Source organism: Anser brachyrhynchus, assembly GCF_964034855.1.
Source record: "Anser brachyrhynchus genome assembly, chromosome: 11".
NCBI classification, from domain to species: Eukaryota; Metazoa; Chordata; class Aves; order Anseriformes; family Anatidae; genus Anser; species Anser brachyrhynchus.
In genome coordinates this window covers 10,469,537-10,490,564 of record NC_137706.1, presented here as the reverse complement: position 1 = coordinate 10,490,564, position 21,028 = coordinate 10,469,537, and the positions used below count along the sequence as shown (strand labels likewise).

Sequence of the window (21,028 nt, the reverse complement as noted above, 5' to 3'; positions counted from 1 at the left end):
CTGCTCATGGAGCAGTGTGGTTTCAGCGCGGCTGGGCCTTTACCCTTGGTTTTTATTCAGCATTTCCCAAAACGTGTACCCAAGCCACGGGGCTTCTGCTCCTCAGGGGAAACCTCTGGTGTTGTTTGATCGTAATCACGATTACGAATCAGTCACGTCTTTTAAATACTTTTCAAAGCGGGGGGCGGGCAGGGTGACGCGTCTGTAACAAACAGGGACCCTCTCCTGTGCGGGCTCTGGCGCTTATGGGCGCGGAGCTCCGGGCACGAGCCGGGCTCCCCTCAGGGGCCGCGGACTCCCCTCAGCCCCCGGGCGCGGGCCGGCTCCGTCCCCGCCGCCTTCCCGTCGGGCGCCGCGCGGCGCCGCCGCCATGGCGGGCCCGGCGCCGGAACTGGGCCGCGCGGTAACCCCGGCAACGGCGCCGTCCGCCCGCCGCCGCCATGGCGGAGCCGCAGGGCCGGCCGGTGAGGGGCCGCCGGGAGCGCGCGGGGCCGAGGGGCGGGCGGGGGAGCGGCCCGGGCTTAAAAACCCGCTGAATTTAAGGGGGTGGGGGCTGGAAGGACGCCGCGGGGCGCTTCTTGAGGCGATTCTAAGGGTTTTTAGGCGTTCCGTGTGGGAAACGTCGGGGGGATTGGCTTATTTCTCGCTCCCAGGAGGGTGGGGAGGTATTAAAAGGGCAGGAGGAAGGAGAAAAGGAGGTGATTTGTGGAGCCGGCCGGTGCCAACCCAGCCCAGCGTGTTTGGGGTGGCGGGAGGCGAAGAATTGGAGAAGCCACTGAGCGACAGTTGGGGGTGATGTGTAGGTAAAAAAAAAAACACTGAAAATATATCAAAAAAGAAGTTCTCTGCACTCATTACTGCTGCTTGGGAAGAAGATCTTGGAGTTAGGTAGTTCTGTGAAAGGACCGACACTGCACTTCTCATTAACAATCAGAAAAGTGACTAAACATTAAAAATTAAGAAACAAAGCTGGTAGGAGCCAGAAAACTAGACCTAAAAATGTTCCCAAAGCACTGAAAGGAACGAGTAGGTAGGCTGAAACCGGAAAAAAAAAATGTTAAGTTGGGACAAGTCTATAAAATCCTATAAGAAGAGGATCGAGGACTGTCTGAGGACTGTTCTCTGTGAGACCTGGAAGGCAAAAATGAAAATATTTCCCCTGGGTGATCCCGTGTAACTTCTGCGAGTGCTCAGTTTTGATGCAAAGTAAGAAAAAATCCCCAATGGGTTTGTTTTCCACGAGCTGCCTGCTTGGCCGCGAGCTGTGGGCAGTGTCTGTGGGGTGAGGTTTGCTGCCCTGCGTGGCATGGCGTCGCTGCACTCCCAGCGCGATTAGGGCTAGAGTCTGCCCTAGGTGTGCCTTTGGTTTTGCCCCTGTGTTCTGGAGCATGCGCTTCTTTTCCCTAAAAGACTGCATCTTCCTGAAGAGTAATTAAACTTCTTCTCAGGAGAACATCAAGGATTGGTTAGCAGCCTGCAAGTGTGTGGAGAACGCACCTGCTGGGAAGAAGGCACTTGGCTTTCTCTCCTCTTGCTCTGGGTGACTTCCACGTTGTCGTTTTCTCGACCGAGAAAAGGCAGAATGTTGAGTGTTTAATTAGGTCACCTTGGCCCTAAATAAATCCTTTAAAGATGACCCCAAAACGCTTTAAGATGCACTGTGAAACTTACCTTTCTCTGGAGTGAGCTCCTCTCAGGTGTGCTCTGAGCCTGCACAGCCTTGTGCCTGTCATATAGGTCAGTACAGAGGCTGTCTATGATTTTCCTTCACTTCTCAGAAACCACTTTGCTCTGATTAATTTTATAAACGTTTTTAACACACTTTTAACATTTTGTCCTGTGATCTCTAAGTAGCATCTTAAATGCTTGATTTTTTTTTTTTCAATGTGAACACGTACAACATGGATTGCTTTCTGGAATCCTAATCAATAGCAGTGAACCTACAAAAACTGAACGATCTGTAAAGCAAACAGGTTTATTTAATCTACATGGTGAGTGGAAATCTCAAACGAGCTATGGCTACGGAAGATTAGTGCTTGGCAGGGCAGAGTTTGTCTAGCAGCAGTGATGCTATTTTTGTGCACTCTTTTGGGGTTTGCCGGTTGTCCTTTCTGATTATTTTGTGGAATGTGCCTTCAAGAAACCTTGCCTGGTGTATTTAATACTTCTCTTTTCTGTCTTTTCAGGTTTCTACATTGCCAGTGGCTAGACAACCTCCAAAACCCCATCCTAAGAAAGGTTTGTTTTAAGATACGATTGTGTTTCTTGGCAGATTGATTTTAAGATTTCTTCATAGTGTGTGCAGCTGTCTAGTAAGAAAGAAATGTCCGCTGGGAAAAGACAAGGCTTTCTAGACTGCAAGCTGCTGAGTACAAGTACTTTTTTTGTAGGGTCTATGTCAGCACTAGCTCAGTGCTTTTGCTGGCTAACTGATTGTACCTACAGGCTGCATCTTATAATCTAACAGACTTTATTTTAGTGGTTACATACTTCTTGGCTTGCTAATGAGTTGATATTCATCTGCCTTCTTAAATAATATGACTTTTTTCTCCTTTTTGGTTGTGTGTATACTTGCATTCTTCAGAATAATGTTTTGCTTTAAAAATGGAAAACTAACATCATGTCTCGTTGATTTTTTCACATCACATTTTCCAAGTTTTGAAGTAAAAGCATGTGCAACTGGGATCAAACCAGTCAGGTTGTAACTGGTTTTAACTATAGGTTTATTTGTTTTTTCTTTGTTATATATCGAAAATAGGCGTTAAGTCTCTGAGTTGTTCTGAAATCTTGGTTGAATCTGAACTGGATCAGTAGCATTATGAGTTATTGATTCGAAATATTTGACTAAATCCTGATACTTTGTAAAGGGTCTCATAAAGCCTGCAGCGCAGCGTGGTGGTGCAGCCGCTCCTTCCCCCTCTTCCCTCACTCTTGCGGTGTGACTTGCCCCAGTGCCCTCTGTGAGCGTTTCCTTCTCTGCAGTTCTCAGCTGTGCCCACGTTCCCCGTATGGATCTGTTCATTGTAGAGACCTTGTACCTGTGAGGTTTGGGTTCTCTGCATTTCCCTTACTCAAGCACCCCCAGGGCCCCATCAGCTCAGGTTATGATGAGGAGTGAACTCTGCGGTGTTGCCAGAACCCCAACATACTGACAGCGCGAGTCAGAAGCAGGCCGCCTTTTCCCTTGCTGTTTAGTTCGGGGACGCTCAGGTAGGGAGCACTGCAGTTTGGCCTTTTTCTACCCTGAATGTGTGGTGTTCCTGTCAGAGCATGCTTTGGGAGGAAATCTTCCATGTTTCTGTATCCCTCGTGATGGAGAGTGCCCCGGTGATAATGCTGGCATTAAAAAGGAGCTTGTTTGGCAACTGGGCATTGTGTTTTCTGCCTAAAGGTGAAGTTCTTTGTCTTGCATGTAGGCGCAGTGCTATAACTGGCCCTGGGAAGCTGGAAAAGCCTCTTTGCCTTTTTTTTGGGGGGAGGCCAGGCTAACCTCACCTAGCCCTGTATACACCTACTGTTGTTGGCTTACACGAGTGTGAGCCTCTGGTACGTTGCCCGGAGCTAAGAAGAGATTGCTACTGCTGCGGGCCCGTATGCAAGTAAAAATAAATCTAGAACTTTTATCTCCACCAGCAACTCTTTTGGGGCAGGGATGGCTGTCACTTCACAACAATTAGTATGGCTTCCATGGAGGCACTGGTTGGTTGCTCTCCATCCAGTTCTATAAAGATTGTGACTGATCCCCTTATCCGCAGTAACCCCACCTTGTTCTGCCTTCTCATGCAAGCCACATCTACGATATTTGCCCTGACCCTGGGAGGCTGCGTCTTCTGCCTGTTTTTTCAGGACAGCATCCCCTTCAGCTCTCTAAGACAGCTGCAAAGGGATCAGGCTGATGGTGTTTGCCGAGAGATGGACTATCACTCCGCTGCTCTTTCCTGGAGGGCTGAGGTCTATTAAATCAACTCTGCATAATTCATGAGCGAACGGAATAGCTGAGCAAGAAAGATGGGGCCATCAACCTTACGAACAAGCTGCGGAGGTGTACTGGGTAGAAGCTGCCATGCCTCTGTCAGCTTGCTTGTTAAACTGTCAGTCGAGAGCCTTCCTGCTTTTAAGTGTGCACAATTTAATATTGATTGTTTGGGAGAGCGAACGGAGGCAGTTGTGACTTTCTTAATGGGACCGCTTTTGCGGATCCTGCCTGCCGTTTGATCAAGCGCTGCTTGCTCGCGGCTGCCGAGGAGGAGTTTTCTTTCCCACTCAGCAGTTTGCATTGACAGCCTCAAAACCGAGCCGGGCGCTTCTTTAAAAAGGGCCACCAACGCTCCTTTGGGTTTTCAGGCTGCACGGAAGAATTGGTCTCCATCCGTCACTGCCCGATGTTCCTTCTGCCTCCTTGATTTGGCATGGGTGTTTGCACAGCTGCCTGCCAGAGGGGAAAATTGTAAATGAAATCCAACTGTTGGTGCCCCTGGGTCTCCCTTGTACGACTCTTGAGTCAAAATGAGCTATCACGAAGACACAAATTCTAGCCTGTGACTTGTGTAATTATGTCTGTGTCTCAAGGTAAATTGGGGCACCTCCAGGACCTGGCTCACCACAGGTAGTTCTTAAATACTTTGGAAGCCTTTGCCATTTAATATTTGACTCTGTTGCCTTCAATACAGTGGGTAAAAGCTGATTTAAGCTGCCTGTTAATCTCTAGGAATGAGGGCAGCTGCAAGGTTTGTTATAGGAAGTGATATAACTGTCCTGTGTGAATATGATGCTGGGGATATGTAAGAGAGGAGTGGAAAAAATGAAAGTGATGTTGTGTATTCTTCTGGGGACTTTGGCAGGGAAGAGTAGCATCTCTTACCTGTGACAGATTTTTTTAAACAGGATTTTTTCTAGAATTTCTTAATGAAGTCTCTGTCCCGATGTAGTTTGGCTGAGGAGAGTTGTGGTAAACCTTAAGGAGCCAGGCAAATCTGCATCAGGTGTGTTTGTATAGAAGAGCACTGCTAAAGTTATCTTAAACTGACATTTTTAAGCACTGAACAGTAACTTTCTATTGCAGCAATCTGTCTTTGTTATCTGCATTGTATTTTCAGGTGGGAGGCGAGAAGAGTCTTAGAATTAGTGCAAGCAGGTCGAAGAGATATGAGACCGTGTAATACAATAGCTTAGGCCCTTCTCCTACAGGTGGTTTGGTGTGGATGAAATTTGTGCCTGAACAGAGCGTGTATTATAATAACTAAATAATGTCGTCGCACGCAGGTGTAGTAGACTATGACCGAGTCATCGCTGAATCCTAACTTAAGTCATCGCAGTGGCTGGGTTCAGCTTGCCCGTGTTTGTCCTGGGTAGATGTAAGACGTTAAATGGATGGTTCTGAAAATGTCATCTCAGATTTACAAAAATTAATTTGAATGAGAAGCTACAAACGTGAATTTGTTGCTCAACCGGAAGGAACGCCGCGTTTTCAGTCTGAATTGTGCAGAAGAGAACACGTCGAGTGGTGTCGAACCGCACGGCTGGAGAGTCCAGTGACTTCCCCTCGCTGCTGCCTGCTTCTCCTCACAGGGATGCTCGACTGATCCTGTCCTGGGAGACGACTTAAAATGGAAACTTCGAACCAGTGTTTTTCACCCTGGCTGTTAAACAAGGATAACTGTGAGATAAGAGGCAGAAATTGCTCTTGAATTAGCAGCTGTCGGGACCGATGAGTCAGTCACGTGGCTGTGAAAGCCCGAGGGGTTTGGAGTGAAGAGAGCCCATCCTGCAGACAGGTCAGCCCAAAGGGAGAGCAGTGAGCATCCAACACGCGTGCAGAGGGTCTGCAGCAGGCTGTGGCGGTCCTGGGGAAAGGCACTGCAGCAATCGGGGTCAAAACCTCTGAACCTAGCAATCTAAATTAAAGGGGGTGGCGGAAGGCAAGCCCCTCCGAGTATCTTGTAGCTGCACTTGCTGACAACCATTATTCAGTAACTGACACGTTAGTAGCTAAAACCGTTCATTATTTTGTCCTTTACCCCCCGTGGGGAGAGCTGCTCTGAAAATCAATTCCCTTTGTTGCTATATCAAGATCCATAACTCTCCCTGTGTTGATATTTTCTCCCCAAGCAATTGGTGGTGGAATAAAGGAAGCTCTGTTCCTTGAAGCAATGTAGAGTTAATATCTGCCTGCTGAGATGGGGTTTTAATCTCCCTGCTGCATTTTAAATTAATCAGATATTTCCCAAAATGCTGTACTGGTTTTTGAACTCGACTGTCTCCCAGCTCTCCACTCTTTTTGCCACGCAGGCCAGTCAACTCATTTTATGGTAACTGATAGTGCCGCAGCAGAGAAAGTCAACAATGCAAGCTGGGAATAGAGCTTTTATGGAACTTGAATTTATTTCCCTTTGTCATGAAAAATATTATTTAGAAAGCAAGTTCTGGGCTCTCGTGTTAGTCTAATAACAGTTCAGAGGTTAATGGATTTGCATTTGGATTTCTACACAAATATTAGAGCCCAGCTTTTGCTGAGATACAGTGATGGATTTTTAATAACAGGATAGAATCCTAAAAAAAACCTAACATATTAAATACACTGTAGCAAAGTAAAGTGGAGTACACTTGAGTTGCTGGAATAATGTGGGCCAGAAGCCCTTAAGACTGTGAAGAAGGCGATTCTGAATTGTTACCAAGCCCGCTACGAGTACCCAAGGACGGGGCAGGTTGATTATATTCAAAGAGAAAATCTCCCACTTGAGAATTGCAAAAGGATTAGCAAGGATTAAGTGTTCTCCCCAGTCCGGGGCATTAGGATATTTTTTGGATCCATTGTAGGTATGATTTTTCTAATGTTTATAGCAAAGGAATTCTGCTTTGGATTAGCTGTGACCTTTGGCAAAGTGCTTCAACTTTGTTTTTTAACATTTATCAAAGAGAAGATTGGTCTAACATTCAGTGACAGCGTTTGGATGCTGCAGGTTTTCAGTTAACAAAACATTTGGAGACGTTAAGTGAAAAATATTATATAAAAGTAATATACTGCAGAGTACTACTTGACCTGTTTGAGTGCTGCTAAAGATAGTACTGAAGGGTGCAGGCAAGATGTATGAGCGTACCAGAAGGGAGAAATTTTGTGTTCCCTGTTCAGCTCTGCCCGCAGGGTGATTTAACACACTCATCGCTTCACATCAGAGCACTTCTGTAAAATCAGCCAGGTGTCTGGCTGTTTTCTGGCTGCTTCAAGGCTTGTGAGTCTTCGTCTGATTTCTTTTTTTTTTTTAATGTGGTTTCCACTTCTGTCTGGTATAATTACAGCTGAACTAGCCAAAATGGCTTGTAAGGCCAACGTGGGCCACCGAAGGGGAGGAAGCAAAGTTCCCTCGGGTTTTATAGCACTCTCCTTTCCAGAGACAAAGTAAGGTACTGACCCAAACAGTCGATGAGACAGGTTTAGCAGTGGTGAACACACAAGTGCTCAGTGTTGCTTTGTACGTAATAGCGAAGTTTGGTGTAGACTTGGCTATTACAGCCAAACTAGATAACAGAAGTGGGGAAGCATATAATGTGAGCAGATGTTTTAAAGCAGTGGCTTTGTCCTGTTCTTAAACTCTGCGGTAAGGAGGGTGTTCTTCTTTGTGGCTCAAAGCTTCTCAAAACTCTTTTACCACACAGAAACCTGAATTTTGGATAGATGACAAAGCCCCAGTGTTCTGCATCTTACCGGAGTAGTTTCTTTTGCTTAATTGAATTTTGAAACGTTCTCAAGTGCCGGCTATTATTCTTGTCTAGCTATTCTTGTCCCCGTCAATATTTAGCTCAAATACTGATCGTGCTGTCCTTTTCACGTAGGTCCTCATTCTTGAAGACAAGGATGTCGTCATTGGGCTCTAATAAAAAAACAGTTGCTGGTGCCAATTTGATGGGCAGTAAACTCACTTTATCTGGAACTGACTGTAGTTAGGAAGTGCTGGTGACGATCTCAAAATGTGACTGTTGCATTATAAATAACTTCCAGCTTATGCAGAAAAAGATAGGCGTCTTTTATGCTGTGTCCTGCAAATGCATCTCGCTTTCTCTCTAGGCGGCTCATGCAGATGAACCGATGGGCATCCCTCCTGCTCCTGCACGTATTTTAATGGCTCGAGCGCTCTGAGGAGCAGGAACTTTGTAATGCCCTGGTGAGTTGGTTCTGTGCGCTGCAGATCCGGTCATTTCTGAATTCCTGATAAATCAATATAAATCCATTCTTTGAGCCAGCTTCAAAGCTGCCTTTGAACTTGTAAGAGTGAAGCTGCCTGAGAAATCCAGATAAAAAACGACGCCCTTGAGTTAAATTAATTAGTACTTTTAAGTGTGTCAAAAAGAAAATATGTTAGTAGAAATGCTGGGGGGGGACTCAATGACACAAATGTGGTTCTTGGTTTCTGGACATACAAGTTTGGTTCCATTTGGCCATGTGCAAGCCAGGTTTTGTAGCCCATTTGAACCTAAAAACTTGCTGAAAGAAAATGATTTCTAATAATACAGATTGGTTGGTGATTGTTTTCTATGGAAAGCTAGTATCTTCATCTCTGATACGTGGGTAGCACTGCCACACGTGTTTTGTGCAGGATCTGATGCAGATGTTTTTAGTTCTGTAGAGTGCTGTTAAAAAAGGTGAGTTACCATTTTGGGTTAATTAAATTGTGTAATACGCTTCATCCTCTTTGCCTCAAAGCAACAACCGCGCACCATAAAGAACTGGAAACATTTAAGTTTGAATGTGCTAGTACAGCTCTGCCCTCTTGTGTGTGTACATTAATATCTGTGATAACACGGGGACTCGTTTTAGATCGAGTGTGGTAGGTGTGTTGTTCTGTCAAGGCTGGTGTCACCGTAAAATTTTAGTGCAGACTTTTAAATCAGATGTTTTATGGTTTCAGTTCTAGTTTTACATTTTTTGGCAGCTGTCAGCCTAATTTCATTTCCCCCCTGTAAAAATAAAAATTCATATCTGCTTCTTAAACCTATTGCAAACTTAATTAGACAATGAAAAGTGCCAGAAAGGTGCTAACTCTTGTAGCAAGCAAGTATAATCTGAGTGCCTTCTGCTGATTTGATAATTAAGAAATATCTAACCCTATATATATGGGGTGCAGTAGCCCAGCTTTAGGGGATCTAGCCGTACGATTGCAACATACTACTTTAGGATGACATTTAAGTTGGCGAATTTATTTTTTTGATCTTCCTTTAAAAGTTCTCGGTGCTAGGCAGTTTCTTTTGTATTTTAAAGTATTCAGTTTAGTTTGTCTGGTGTACTGCTTACAAATGAAATGGCATCTCCTGCTGTGAAATTAATAAAATATATACTAAAATAGCAACAAACAAATTTAGGAAGGGCGGGATTAATCTTTCTTAACTTAGATGGCTCTGATATCCAGCTCCAGGTCAGAGCAGATCACCTGTGCTCGTGTTTAGTAAGTGGAAAGCCCCATCCAATGCCACCCTTCTGATCTCTCCCAGCCACCTATCTCAGGGTGAGATGAATCTCTCCCCGAGGATGCGTATTCCTCTGCTTTACTGCAAAGACAGCCCAAGGCAAATAACTCAGCTGTCTTAATTTTGTGATGCCTAAGTTAAGGGAGGTGCATCCCACTCAAGAATGTCACAATTAACCTTGTCTGCGCAACATTAATCCAAGCCCCTGAGTCTTTCGTGACAAAATTACACGCTGGCTTTTGCCCAGCTCTCCAACATCACCCATTGCACAGGGATGAGGGCACTCACCAAAAAGGGAACAGCTCAGTGGGAGTGTTAAGTCAAAAATATCTCCCTTATTTAGGGTATAGCCAGATGTCTTGTTTATCCCAGCACAGACAAATTCCCTGGTGCTGCAAGGTCATAGTCAAAAGTAGGTACTGATGCGGGGTTCCCTGATGCTCGAGGGCTTGCTTTGCCGGAGTTACAAACTGTGTGTACGCTAACACCGTGGTAGACACGCATCGCTGCTGTGCATCGTGCTTGCTGGAGTCAGTGCTGGGAGGTACCAGGTCTCATGGGCAGCCAAAAATGAGGGATGGGCACGTGGTGGCTGCCTTGGGGAAGCTCTGGTAGGTGATTTATCCAGCATCAGAGTGAGGTTTCATGTCTCATATGCAGCATCTCAGTGTCTTAACAAAGAGACTTAGTTTCTTCCAGGTTCTGTCCCCTTTGCCCCATAAGGTTTAAGCTGTGTAACAGAAGTCCTGCAATTTAGTCACTGTATCGTTCATATTTTGCAGTAATTTCATTCAACACCCAACCTTGATTTATTTTTTTGTTCATCCTAATAAGGATGAGGCAGGGCACCTGGTGAAAATATCAGTGCTGTAGATGTGCTCATGTAACCGAAGGCATGACACCCGTGCAGTAGAGAAGAGCAAATCTTCGTTCTGGGACAGATGTCTGGCGTGGAAAACTTCATCCTGAGGCAGCACGTCAGGAAAAACTGCGGCATTCAGAAACAGGGTCTGGTAGCAGGAAGCGCTGGACCATTTGCAAGACCAACTCTAAAATGTCCTTCTTTTGCAAGGGATGAAACGAGGGTAGGTTTTAGCTGTTACTCTTGGTTGAGTGGGAAGTTTCAGAGGCTGTCGGGATTGAATTGCCGTGCTATTCCTGCCTTAATTTTGTTTTGCTTTTAAATGGGAAAGCTTTTTCTTACAAAGGCCTTATAACAATTTTGGTTTCAATTTCTATGCAAAACACCTCACACCGTAGACAGAAAAAGCCTAAGCATAAGTATTTAAGCCAAAAGAAGGATTAGTTTGGAAATCCTGAAAGCACTGATCGCTACTGCGCTCCTGGTACTGGAATTAATGAGAAGCTGGTTAGGAGGGTTATTTTGGGAACGTCTGCAGCCAGCATTACTTCTTTTGTGGGGGAAATATCTTCCATCCCTCAGACCTCCTGTGCAGTTTTATTCTGGGGCAGCGTACTCTGGCAAACAAACACCCAAAGGGAGCTCCCTCTCCCCATTGCCTACCAGGGTATCGAGCGCAGGGCATCAAGCAGGGTGAAAGCTTTGAAATGGGGAAGATAACAGTGGGGGGCTCTGCCAGGGGCTTGAATCCTTGAATATCTCCAGCGTAGAGTTGAGAGCTGTGTCGAGTCAGCCTGTTTTTTTTCTAGATTAGCTTGTGTTTAAAAGCAAACATGGCAAAAGTTGTTTCAGACTTGTTTTTCTTCTGTTCAGCATGCGTGCTGCTGCTCAGCAGACAGCATCAATGCTCAGAATTGGCTTGTGCAGAGGAAACAGATGGTTGGTGTCTTTTTTGAGGCCAATAAACGAGAGTCTACTTTTTTAGTTTGCTTTTGAAGGTATGTGTGCATTACTAAGCTTCACCCCAAGGCTGCTTGCTCTTTTAGGTCTGAATCAAATGCTTCGTGTCGCAGTGCTCAGGGTAATGTATTCGTGCTTAGGGAAATATAATTCCCCACCTCTTGTCGAAAGGAGTCAGGATTGCAGAGCGGTATCTCGCCAGCCTCGTGCTGGTAGTGGAGGTTTCCCAGTAAGCAAACTGATTGTGCCACTGGGAGGTCTGGGGTGGTCGCAAGCATTGGTTCCTTTACTTCTGTAACCTTCTCACTTCACCTTTCAAAGGTTAAACTTGAGCAACTCATGCTATGGAGGCATTTATATTGAATAATTTGTGCAGGTATTTGTTTTGCAAATAAAAACATTTCATTTGGAGGAACTCAGACCTTAAATGTCTTAACTCAGGAAAACCACTGACTTTGAAGTCTGAGCTGGCTGCTCTTCAAGATTTATGCAATGTAAACTAGCAACAAAAATTGCCCCCACCTTTTTTTCCTAGTGTGTAAATCAACTTTTAAGATACAATTTTCATCTCTTTATATAACTTTGGCTAATTTTCCTGCAGGGGGAGGTGTAGAGTCAGAAATGTTGCCTTTTTGTTTAAACCTGCTCTTGTTTTTCAGCCTTCTTCCAGTTCTCTCTGTGTCTCGTGAAGCTATTAATAAGTGATAGTAAGATCACAGCTATGAATTATGGCTTTCTTTCCAACATCAGGATACTACATGATGAGTTTTACTAACCCCAGCTGACTGTAAATAAGGAGGAACCATACGGGTTTATCGTTTGATTTAAAGGTGTTCCAGCAGCAATTTGCAAAAGGGAAAACAGAGAGAAGGGAATTAAACAGAGGGAATGGCTGCAGCCATGCGAGGAGACGGTTGCAAAATCCTCTCTCCTTTTTTCTGTTGTTTACAGGTATTTTACACTTATAAACGTTTCTGCATTTTACAGGTATTTTTGTGTACACGAACACCTGTATTCTCACACATGTATGTATGCATATATACACATGCAATGAGTGCAGTGTAGCATAAACAACCTCCCCTGGGTGGTGATTTTTTGAGCTATTTTTTATCATTACCGAATTTTGAATACATTTTGTCTCCATTTATACTCTTTTCGAACTCCAGAGCGGGATCTGGGCGTAGGCAGGATGATGTTCCTGTACTAGTTTTCTTCCCAAGCTATAATGTGTTTATATTGCCACAATCTCAACAAAAGCCTTTGGGTGTCTGAGTAAGGAAGAGGATTTCTTGTTCTTGTGTCTGTGCACCAGCCTAGCTAGGGATTTGTAGGATGCTTCACTGCTGTCAAAGCAGTCTGTTGTTTTTAAATTTAAAAAGCTTGAGAGCTTAAAATGCTTTCTATCCATAATTTGTACCTTATTTTGGAAAACAAGGTTCCCTGGTACATTGTTCTATAGCAGCCATTTGAGTTTGTTCCTTATTATTTTAGTATTATTTTTATTCAGAAGATGCTCATTACCTCTATTTCATCAGCTTTACCATATTTCCCCACGTTGGGAGCTTGTGAAGCTCAAGGCAAGAAGGAGAACTGCACAGCTGGTTTCATCCTCGCCTTTCCCTTCCTACTGGTGTCTAATTAAACACGGTTGTGGAAACACCAAGCTTCATTTCGGGCCGTAACTGCAGCCATGCCCAGCAGCAAACCTTCCCCAAACTCTGCAAGTGGGAACGATCACATCCCTGGCAATAATGCCAGCAAACGTCTCGAGGAGACTGAGCTGGGAATCACGGGGTGCGGTGGATGTTGGCATTGAAAGACTTAACCACGCGTCGCATCTCAGGTGTGAGGAGCCTCCTCCAGCCGCAGGTGAAATGTTATGCCGCCGTGAGTTTGATGCTAAGCTGATGACCAGAAATACTTGCAACTGGGAAATGAATCCCAAATCAAAAAGATCAATCCAGCTTTTGTGTCTTCGAGGGAGCCGTGCCCTCTCCAGTGGCACAAGATAATAGCCTTGTGTCTTTGCTGCAGCAAAGCTCCCCTCTTTTTCTTTTTGAGCAAGATGCACTGTCCCAAATATTTTCTCTGGTGCAGCTCTGCTAATAGCAAAACACCATGGTAGTGAAAGACTTGAGTTATTCCATCCTTGTTCATTAATCTTGAAAGTACCTGTGTGCTGGTGTGCTTTCTCAAGACTGCAGGGTTTTGTTTTACAGCATCCAGTTTTTAAGTGGGATGTAACTAGGACGGGTGATGGGCTGGCTGTGGCTGCGCCCGTGTGGTTACGGTGAAGTCGGCTTCGTCTGGCTGTGCCTACAGCACAAGTAGTCTCTGGGTACCTTCTTCGAGAGGACAGCCAGTGCTTTAGCAATCGCTTCCCCCTGAAATTTGGTTGTTTGTGCTTCCCCCCCCACACCCTTTTTACACTACAGCAATTTCAATAGGCTTTTATTAAATCTGAAAACCGCTGTTTGATAGTTGGTATCTAGGCTGTAATTACCCAATATGAAGACACAAGCACAAAGTAATTTCCTAGGGAGGTTTCCACAAAAGGGGACAATTCTGATTTTATTTTTTCCAGTCCTTTGAGAAAATCTATAACAGGATGAATGGAGTGAAGAGTGATGATAGTGCAGCGCAGATACAAACCTGATGATCTTCCTCCGATTCTGTCGGGTTTTCCACTCCAGTGACTTCCGTAAAGGCGCATTGTCAGAAAGAAAAATCACGTTGCTGGGAGCAAGTTGGGCAATCAATCACTGGCCACAGAGAAAGAGGGGGATCAGATGGATTCCCTTTTGAATTCAATCAAAACACTGCAGAGCAACTGGCCTGTCTCTTGACTGAGGTATTTAATCATATATTTGGTGCCTGGCACCCTGTCGCAGGTGCTTAATGAGACTAGACTTTTGTACTCTCAGAAAAGAGAGGCGAAAAGATAATTACACAAGCTATAAACCCTTTTCACTGTAAATACAGTTTGGGGATAATTGTGTTTTCTTTGACTGGCCCTTGATCAGCATGATTTACAGAAAATACGTCTGTTTTCACTGCTAGAATGGTCAGAAGCAGCTTTTCTAACCTGTGGTCCCTGCATCCCCGCAGGGACTGGATTGTAGGTGAGGGCTGTGCGAAAGGTGGCAAAGAAAAGCGTGTTTTCCTGCGCTCCGCAGCAGTTACATACGAGGGACTTCTGAAGGTCCGTGTATTGAAAAAGGTGGAAAATTGGATTGCAGGCAGCCTGAGGGACGTGATGAATGTGCTCAGCTCCTCCCGGCAAGGCCAAATTCAGTAGCTTTTCCCTGTGCAGAAACCGGTTGCAGTCTCTAATTAGGGTGAGATTGCAAACCGCTCTGTGCCACATGAAAACTCCACTGTTCCCCATCATCCCTGCCCTTGAGGAGTCTGCAGCGTGGTGCCGGCGCTTCTTTCCTTTCTTTGTGCCCCTCGCAGCAGCCCCGTGGCCAGATCCAGCCACGTGCTGCTGTCGAGGCCAATGCAGCAAGTGCTGCGCGGCACGGCACGCCTCACCCATTTTTGTGTTTGTAGGTACTCTGTGGGTAACATACAGCCCAGTTAACAGTCCTTTGCTTCCCATAGCCCTTTTCGGGTGGATTAGACAAGTTCTTGTCTAATGATTTATTAGTTTCCTCGCAATTTCTTTGTCTTTCCTCTCTTCTCTGTCCTCTGCGGCTTCCACACCAGGTTTGGTACATAATGTTTGTCTTGGAGTTCTTCACAGAAAGGGTCAAACCATTGATGTTTTCTTTCTGGAGTAGACTCAGGGAGTCTATCAACATTCTTCTATGAATCTTTGTGTTTCTTTTGTGCTCAGATCACTTTTATCTACGAATTAATCCAGACATCTTTTTCGAAAGACATCAGAATTTATTTATCTTTTTCAATTTATTTATCTTCGGGAAAAAGGAAAAAGGATGCTGATGTCATCTCAGTCAGGTTTGTTGCTATTTCCAAATGTGTTTTAGGAGAGTAAAAACTCCATGTGTTTTCCCAATTCCACATGGTTATCCGAGGAGATAGCTCAGCGCATTGCCGGGGGGAAGCAAAACCCTTTTATCTCTGCAGATGTGAATGCCATTCACTTGTGTGTCTCATGGCCTTTTTGTTTCCTCTCAGTTTTATTTCCAGCCCAGCTCTTCTAGGTAACTCTTCTGGGTTTTGCAGTCTCAGACCCATAAGGCAGATGGTGTTTGTGAGATGTCAGTGTCCATTTTGTCGTTTTCTTTCCATTCCTGCTTGTTTCTCAGCAGCAGGACAATGGCAGAGGGACAAGGAAAGAAAACACTGCCGTGGCTCGTGCCTGTCTATGCTGCAGATGTTTGAGATAGATTATGGTAAATTGATCAAGCTCACGCTCAAATCCATTATAAAATCTGTGTTCATTTTCAGGTGGCTTTGTTCTCTTCAGTCTCTGATGCCTTTTTCAACGCTAGGAAGTGCATGCGCAGGATCAGTTGCAGCTCGATACCCAGCTCAGTGCAGTGACATTTAGCATTTGTGTTGCTGGCTTGGGTGAATGTCGCCTCTGTCTTCGTTCCCAGCACTGCTCTCAGCAGGCATTGCCGTCGTGTAGGCAGCACTGTAATGTCCTTCTGGTCCCACAACTGTGAAAAAGCCCTTTCCTTCAGGAATTCAATAACCCATCTACCATCCGCTCGCTGATGTGCCATCCTTATCCCAAAGCATTCATCTAGGGTCTGACGTCATTTGGTCTTTCCCACCCCAGCTGGAACACACCCGAGCCAGCTCAATTTTCTGTATGTTTTAAGGTTTAATGGTGCTCTCTATTTCTTTTCGACCTCTCTGTAAGGCTTGCAGTACTCCTGGCATCAGGCTGGAGACCAGGTGGGATTTGTCTGGAGGCCCTTCTGATTGTTTCCTATTTAAAACAGTTTCCATTGTTTGTAATGATACAGGATTTTGTAATTTTAGGCTGTATTACTAGCACAAATTGGCAAAGGGTACTTTAGTTCTGACTGGAATTGGAATGTTGATGGTTAAATAGAGTTTGCAATGCCTACCTTTAAATCCATGATTACAAAAGAAGGTAAGGAGTACCTGAATAGGTCAGGCCGATGTTCCATCGGTTTCAGTATTTTGTGTTGGGTAGTGGCAAGAGGAGATGCCACGCAGGGGCAGCACGCAAGTCTGGCTGCTTTCTGCAATTCACTTCCAGTACCCCGAAGTGCTGTATTTCTAGGAAAAGAAAGTTCTGTCAGAGCCTGGCATCTGCAATAACTTACACAAGGAAGTCATTACAAGCCTGCCAATGAATTAGGTAACCACCCGATGCAGTCCAGAAGAGCAGCCCTCTATGCTCTTTATGAAATAGTGCTTTTTTAAAAATCATTTTGTAGCCACTTTTAAATCCTTACTTGCTGGGAAACCACGAGGAAGAACAAATGGAAAACATAAAGCTATTGGAAATCAATTAAACTGATCTGGGAGTGTGCGTGTGCAAAAGCCGTTCTTACAAAGGTCTGAGAGGGAGCAGCATTTGATGTGAGCTTTTGGATCCCTGATCCCTGCATTGCCTTAAGTTGGTCACATCAGCTTTCCATCTGACCCTGCCCCGTGCCGCAGGCTGCCGGTGGGGACCGTGGGCCATCCCTGCGGCCCCGGCCCCTGCGACAATCTTTGCCTTCCACGCTTCTGTCACAATATTGACTTGCAAACATACAGCTTTTTGCCAGTTGCTATGGTTACCTCTCAGCTACCAGCATCTGAGCTGCAGAAACGAGTACCAAGCAATACATTTCGAGCCTTAATGAAATGCACAGCAGCGTGTTAAACTTTTAAACCCAACACGAATTCACTAAGCAACATCCATTCGTGATTTGCCATAATTTCTGCTGCAAGCTCCATACGAGTGAAACACCGGAGCACAAGCCTTTCCCTTCCACTGCATCAAATAGGTTTTTCTGCCAGTAGCTTCACAGTAGCTCAGACCTGTGATGTTTCATACTCCCTTCACAGTTTCAAAGAACCAAGCCTGACCTCTCTAAATTATTCACACCTCGAGAATGGCAACATCTCCAAAGTCTCCTTTTGTGTGTGGTGCCTATTTCCTTCTCATTCACTCCCAGAAATTTATTTTAAAGAAGTTTGATTCTTCTGCCCTACTTCCAAAATGTGAATCTAACTCATTTCCCCAAGCTGCTTCTTGCGTATTTGGAAAAACCAATCCCATCAGACCAGCGTTAGTGCTAAATTAAAATGTGCACGTAGCCAACGTGTTGCTGCTCGGTGCTGCTTGCTCCTGTAGCTGCACCAGAAGGAGCAGATGCCTCAAGCCTTTTGAGGTGGTACCTTTCTGTTTTCTGCTAAGAGACCTCATTTAGTGTCTCTGTCTCAAACAACGCATTTTACACATCAGTTTGAGAAATAAAATGAAACTGGACATGGGTTGTATGTCCAGGCTCCAGGTTTCAAGTCGGAAGTTTAATTGCACCGACGGGTGCAATTGCTGTTCTCAAATTAGTTGTGCTGTGCTTGCAGACCAGGCAGTTCAGAATCCCTCTCATGCTTTGCCCAGGTTCCCTGCTGATCAATCTCATTTTGTATTTTACATGCAGTGCCAGAGTTACCCGTCCTAGAGAGGAGAAACTGGTACATCTATCTGCTCTATGTTCGCAGAGACTACGACGAGTGTAAGGTAAGAGCTGCTGCCAAGACTTTGCATGAGGAAGTACTTTACTGCTGTTGTCAAATGATAGTTTTCATGCCTGGCCTAGCTGTGCCGTGGACAGGGGAGGTGCAGAGCTATGGCCTTGCAGGTTTGCCAGATCACCTGCTGTGCCACAGGGTCGTTAGGACCCCTCCTTTCCCCATAAACCAGTACATCACCAACATAATATCCCAGCTTTGAGGTAAGGCTGAGCCCTGGCCACCCTCCTTCCTGACTTCTCTTGGAATCAGGGGACCAAAAGAAAGTAGAACTAAGACAAGGATCAAAACAGCTTTAATTTTATTAAATCCTCAACTACAATCAGGATTCATACATGCAGTTTTCTAGAGTGCTCCATAAACTCACCATATGTTTGGAAGTGGTGAAAATGAAAGGATTGCAAGCTTCTCTTGTTCCAGGTGATACCCAGGGTCTTCCACACTGATTATAATGCAGTTCCGTAGTGCAGGTCTCTCAAGGGTCCTACAGAGCTGCTATGAAAAGCACTTCAATCAAGTAATACTTTTCTACCAAGTCTAAAAATACATCTTGGCTATCCTTGAATGAAATTCTTTCATTTTGCATGTGATACGCTGCACCCTTTTATTTCTCCTGAGTTTGGTGGGTATCATGGAAGTGGTTGTTTGATTTGAGATTTAACAGTAAGTGGACTAAGAAAATGACAAGTTTATTAACCAGTGTGTTTTCCTGACATACTGAAGATGATGGGGCCAGTGGCAGGAGGAGGGGTGTAAGAGTTGCCTTTCTGTTTTTGTAATGTGCAAAGAAGATCTGAAAATATTTCTTTCCTCCTGAAACATCAGGATCGGCCAGGACTTGTCTCTCTCTGTTGGAGAACTCCCGGGGGTGCTTAAGAAAGTGGTAGGCCAGAGGAAATTCATTTAGCTCTTAATTAATGGAGCTGGAGGGCTCTATCGTCAGCAGAGTGATTTCCACTCAGATCTTGGTTTAAATAGATCTAAGCAGAGGCTGGACTAGTAATCTAAATAGAAAATTGCTTCCCTTTTCTGTTGATCTGACTGCATTTCGTTGGTTTCCTGTTTTGTACGTTTGCTGGTTCCCTGATGGGATGTAGACTCGTGGAGTGCAGAGATGTACAGCTCAGGAAAACAGAAAGCATCCGTGTGGATGGTCTGAAGGGAGCACTGACTTCTCCAAGTTGTCTTCAGTCACTGAAGGAAGTAAAATATGGGGAAAAATGTAGAGAAGACAGCTAATATCATTTCCTGTGGCAGACCAGTTTCGCTGTAGCTGTCAGCTCCTTCCTCCTGGCTCACAAAACCGTGTTTTTGTGGTAACATTGGGAGAGTTTGGCACCGGACAGTAGCTGGTTAAATAATCTTCCATCCTTCCTCCCAGATGTGATGAATGTGTGCTCAGAGGCCTGGATCTGTCCCAAAGAAGATAAGAACATAAGCACGCCAGGATCCTCCTGCAGTCTCTGAACCATAGCCGTGTCCAGAAGGCAATGCAGATTCTAGGTGGGCTGAACTGCCCTCCGGTAGCCTCTGGCTCTCTCTGCTGGTGCCCGATGGGGTTACAGGTCTACACAGGATGCCCCAGGTGCCTGCCTTTACACGCAGTGAGCATAGGCAGCCCCAGACATGTTATTCAGGGCCAATACCGTCAAAAATGAAAGGTGGCATCCTTATCCCTGATGACTGAAATGGCTTTAAACTCACTGATTTCAGTATAATTTTGGCATTTGTTAAATCCATCAATTTTCTTTTAAGACTCAGCTAATAAACAAATGACCTGTGATGCTATTAATTTTGGCCTGATCTTGTACCCTCCTTCTTGCTCAGTGCCTTGAGATGCCTCCTCTGTAGCGCAACTGTAAAAGCTCCCCTATTTGTCAGCGGTGTAAAAGCCCAAGGAAAAAATGTTTCCTAGCATTGACTCCCTGAAATCCAAGCATTAAATTGGTTTTAACCCTTACAGTGCTGCTCCTGCATCTATTCCGGCGTTGCCAAGCTTCTGACCAATGTTGCTGCTTATTACAGCGCGAGATTGATAACTCCGGCTGCTCGATTCCGCTACCCAGCGAGGCGCAAGGCAAACATCCCCTGGAGCCAGAGGCAGCAGCAGCCCTGCTATTGCAGTGCAGGCAGAGTGGATCTGGGGGGTGACGAGGGGGGAGCACAGGGACGGGCCCTGCTAAGCAGTCGTCATCACTCAGCTCTTGCTCTTCAGATAGGCAGCTCATAAACTGTGCGTTCTGCTTGCAGCAGCAACTCTAGCTCTTCCCCCTAACCGTTTTTCATAACAGAAATCTTCTGTTATGTGTGAGGGAAGGATTATTAAAATTACCAGATGCTTTTAATTAATTAAAATCACTCACGCTGGTTGGTCTCCTGCCAATACATCTAAATTCTGTCAGCAAGTTAAATAAACTTGGGAGGAAACGCTGGGATTACAGATCATATTTCTCAGCTCAAGGCCTTTCACTATGGGATTTTTAGGGCTTAAAGAATTAATCAGATCTCTATAAAAGATAGCTCTCTATTGCCTGCTCTTGCTCTGAGACTGGTTTTATGTAGATGGGGCAATGTAGCATGTCTGTGTTCAGAAGATCCTTGTTTGTGTCTGAGCTGAATGTCCGATGATAAAGTACTTGGTAAAGACTAAAATGTAGGCTCGTGGAGGGTCTCTGGTCAGGAGATCAGAGGGCGTTATGTCCAAGGGGAAGAGCAGCCTGCGCTCGTTCTTTTTTTTCCTTCCTTTGTTTAATTTTCTTTCTGTGAGTGAGGTTTCTCAATAATAACTCTCCTTGCCTTCACCCTACTTTCCATGTGCTATGTTTGAGGTTCAATTTTCCTCCTTGTTTTCAGGTCCTTTCATTTCTATTCGTCTCGGAGGCAGGGGATAGTGGTACGGATCACACAATTGACAGAAGTGCCAGACGAGCGCCAGGTTATTGTTAGCCCAGAAATCCTCCTTTCTTTCTCCTCTTTGTCTTCTACGTCAGAGCAAAGGAGGAACCTCAAAGAGAGCAGAAACAGGGCATTTGCTTCGTAGTCAGAGTTTGCATCCTG

The 21,028-nt window shown here is 45.1% G+C and overlaps 1 protein-coding gene across 5 annotated transcripts in view; it reads left to right on the top strand.

Moving 5' to 3' along the window:
- Positions 1 to 359: 359 nt before the first annotated feature.
- Positions 360 to 21,028, top strand: part of BBS4 (Bardet-Biedl syndrome 4) — a 41,903-nt gene continuing 21,234 nt past the window's right edge. Inside the window, exons 1-3 of one of the 5 annotated variants that reach the window (XM_080607292.1) lie at positions 360 to 464; positions 2,187 to 2,238; positions 17,881 to 17,960. In XM_080607292.1, the coding sequence (XP_080463418.1) occupies positions 441 to 464; positions 2,187 to 2,238; positions 17,881 to 17,960 (156 nt within the window). In that variant the 5' untranslated portion in view covers positions 360 to 440. Of the gene's footprint in view, positions 465 to 618; positions 804 to 2,186; positions 2,239 to 8,074; positions 8,160 to 17,880; positions 17,961 to 21,028 lie in introns of those variants that run through there. The other 4 variants (XM_080607293.1, XM_080607295.1, XM_080607294.1 and 1 more) reach the window with 4 other exon arrangements.